The sequence below is a fragment of the Propithecus coquereli genome, unplaced genomic scaffold (assembly GCF_000956105.1).
Source record: "Propithecus coquereli isolate 6110/MARCELLA unplaced genomic scaffold, Pcoq_1.0 Scaffold136, whole genome shotgun sequence".
Lineage (NCBI taxonomy): Eukaryota > Metazoa > Chordata > Mammalia > Primates > Indriidae > Propithecus > Propithecus coquereli.
The window spans coordinates 3,883,839-3,885,232 of NW_012137858.1; the positions used below are offsets into that span (position 1 = coordinate 3,883,839).

The 1,394-nt window shown below is 31.0% G+C and overlaps 1 protein-coding gene across 1 annotated transcript in view; it reads right to left on the bottom strand.

Moving 5' to 3' along the window:
- The window catches only part of FOXN2 (forkhead box N2), a 44,975-nt gene that overhangs the window by 32,404 nt on the left and 11,177 nt on the right, over positions 1–1,394 (bottom strand). Inside the window, exon 2 of the mRNA XM_012638859.1 lies at positions 320–444. Within this exon, the coding sequence (XP_012494313.1) occupies positions 320–444 (125 nt within the window). The remainder of the gene's footprint in view (positions 1–319; positions 445–1,394) is intronic.

The following is a 1,394-nucleotide window of genomic DNA, read 5'->3' on the forward strand; positions in this document are numbered from 1 at the left end:
AGAAGATTCTGAAGGCTTCTTTAAGGAAAAGGACATAAAAATCAGATTTAAGGAGGCCATATAATTTTCATATTAATTTAAAGTGAGACAGCTAGAAGATTAATAGGAGTCACTGTGTTTGAAAACAAAAGCCAAGGAATACAATTACAATTACATTTAGCAGAGAAGAAAAAAACAAACTTCAAAGCATTATTTTATTTGCCAAACATTTTAAAATTTTAGACTTGAACATAATTTTTAAATATTTAAAACTTTAAGTTTTTCCATCTCACACAATGAAATCTTATAAATCACCACTGACAGTTACGCAGATCTTTACCTTTGTGAAGATGCAGGAGGAGTGGAAAATTTTGATGCTGAGGAAAAAGGTTGCTTCTTTAGTGCCTGCATAAGATTAGGTTTATATTCTGGATCAACACACCATAAGGAACCTTTTCCATTAACCTAGAATAAAATACATAAGAATTAATAATTTGAGACTTTCATACACAAACAGTGCCTGAATGCTTTTAATAAATGTGTGCAGGGAAAAAACCTCTAATATCTTTTAGTACATAGATTTCAAAGGTTCAAGTGAACTGGCTATGTGCATTGTGGTAATTAAAAGTCACCATATGTGATATACAAAACTTCCTCTATCTCATGAGATTAGTGAGGTTCAAACTGTTATTAATTTCTGGTTTTACATTATGCCTTTTCTTTCAAAAATCCTTTTTAAAATTTGAATTACACTTTATAACTACATTAGCAATTATTTAGACAACAAAATTTACTTCTTTCCTGTTCCCCCACTCCTTTTTGCTTGTATGAAATCCTAAATGATAAAAACTATACTTATGGCTGAAGATTTAATGTGCTGATTTCCAGAGACCTTCCATTTCCCAAACTCTTTTTCTAGGTGATATTAGTCTATTACTGAGGCTCTTTTATCTCTAAATATTGTGTCATAATTTTTATAGCAGAATCGCATAATGACAGAACCCTGTTCCACAGGTTCAAAAACAGAGGTCCTAATCACTGCTTATTGATTGGCTATGTGATATGTTGGGCAAATCATTTAATCTTCAAGAGTCAATCCTCTTATTCCCATTTTACCCACAAAATAAAACACTAATCCAGGCCACTTCACTGAGATGTAATGAGATTCAAATAAGGTAATTTATATGCAAGTGACACAGAGCTGCAAAATAAGTGAATACGAAGAGGTTATTCTGAAATTCGAACATAGTAAGGGTTTTACTGCATGTTGGTTTAAATAACAGTATATTCCTACTCCTTTACTTTCCCGAGATGAGGGAATTTTTTTAAAAAAAATCAACAATAAGGACAGAAATAAATTAATTCTGATAAAAAGACAAAAATTAGGTGGTAAGGAACAATGGATAAAATAAATT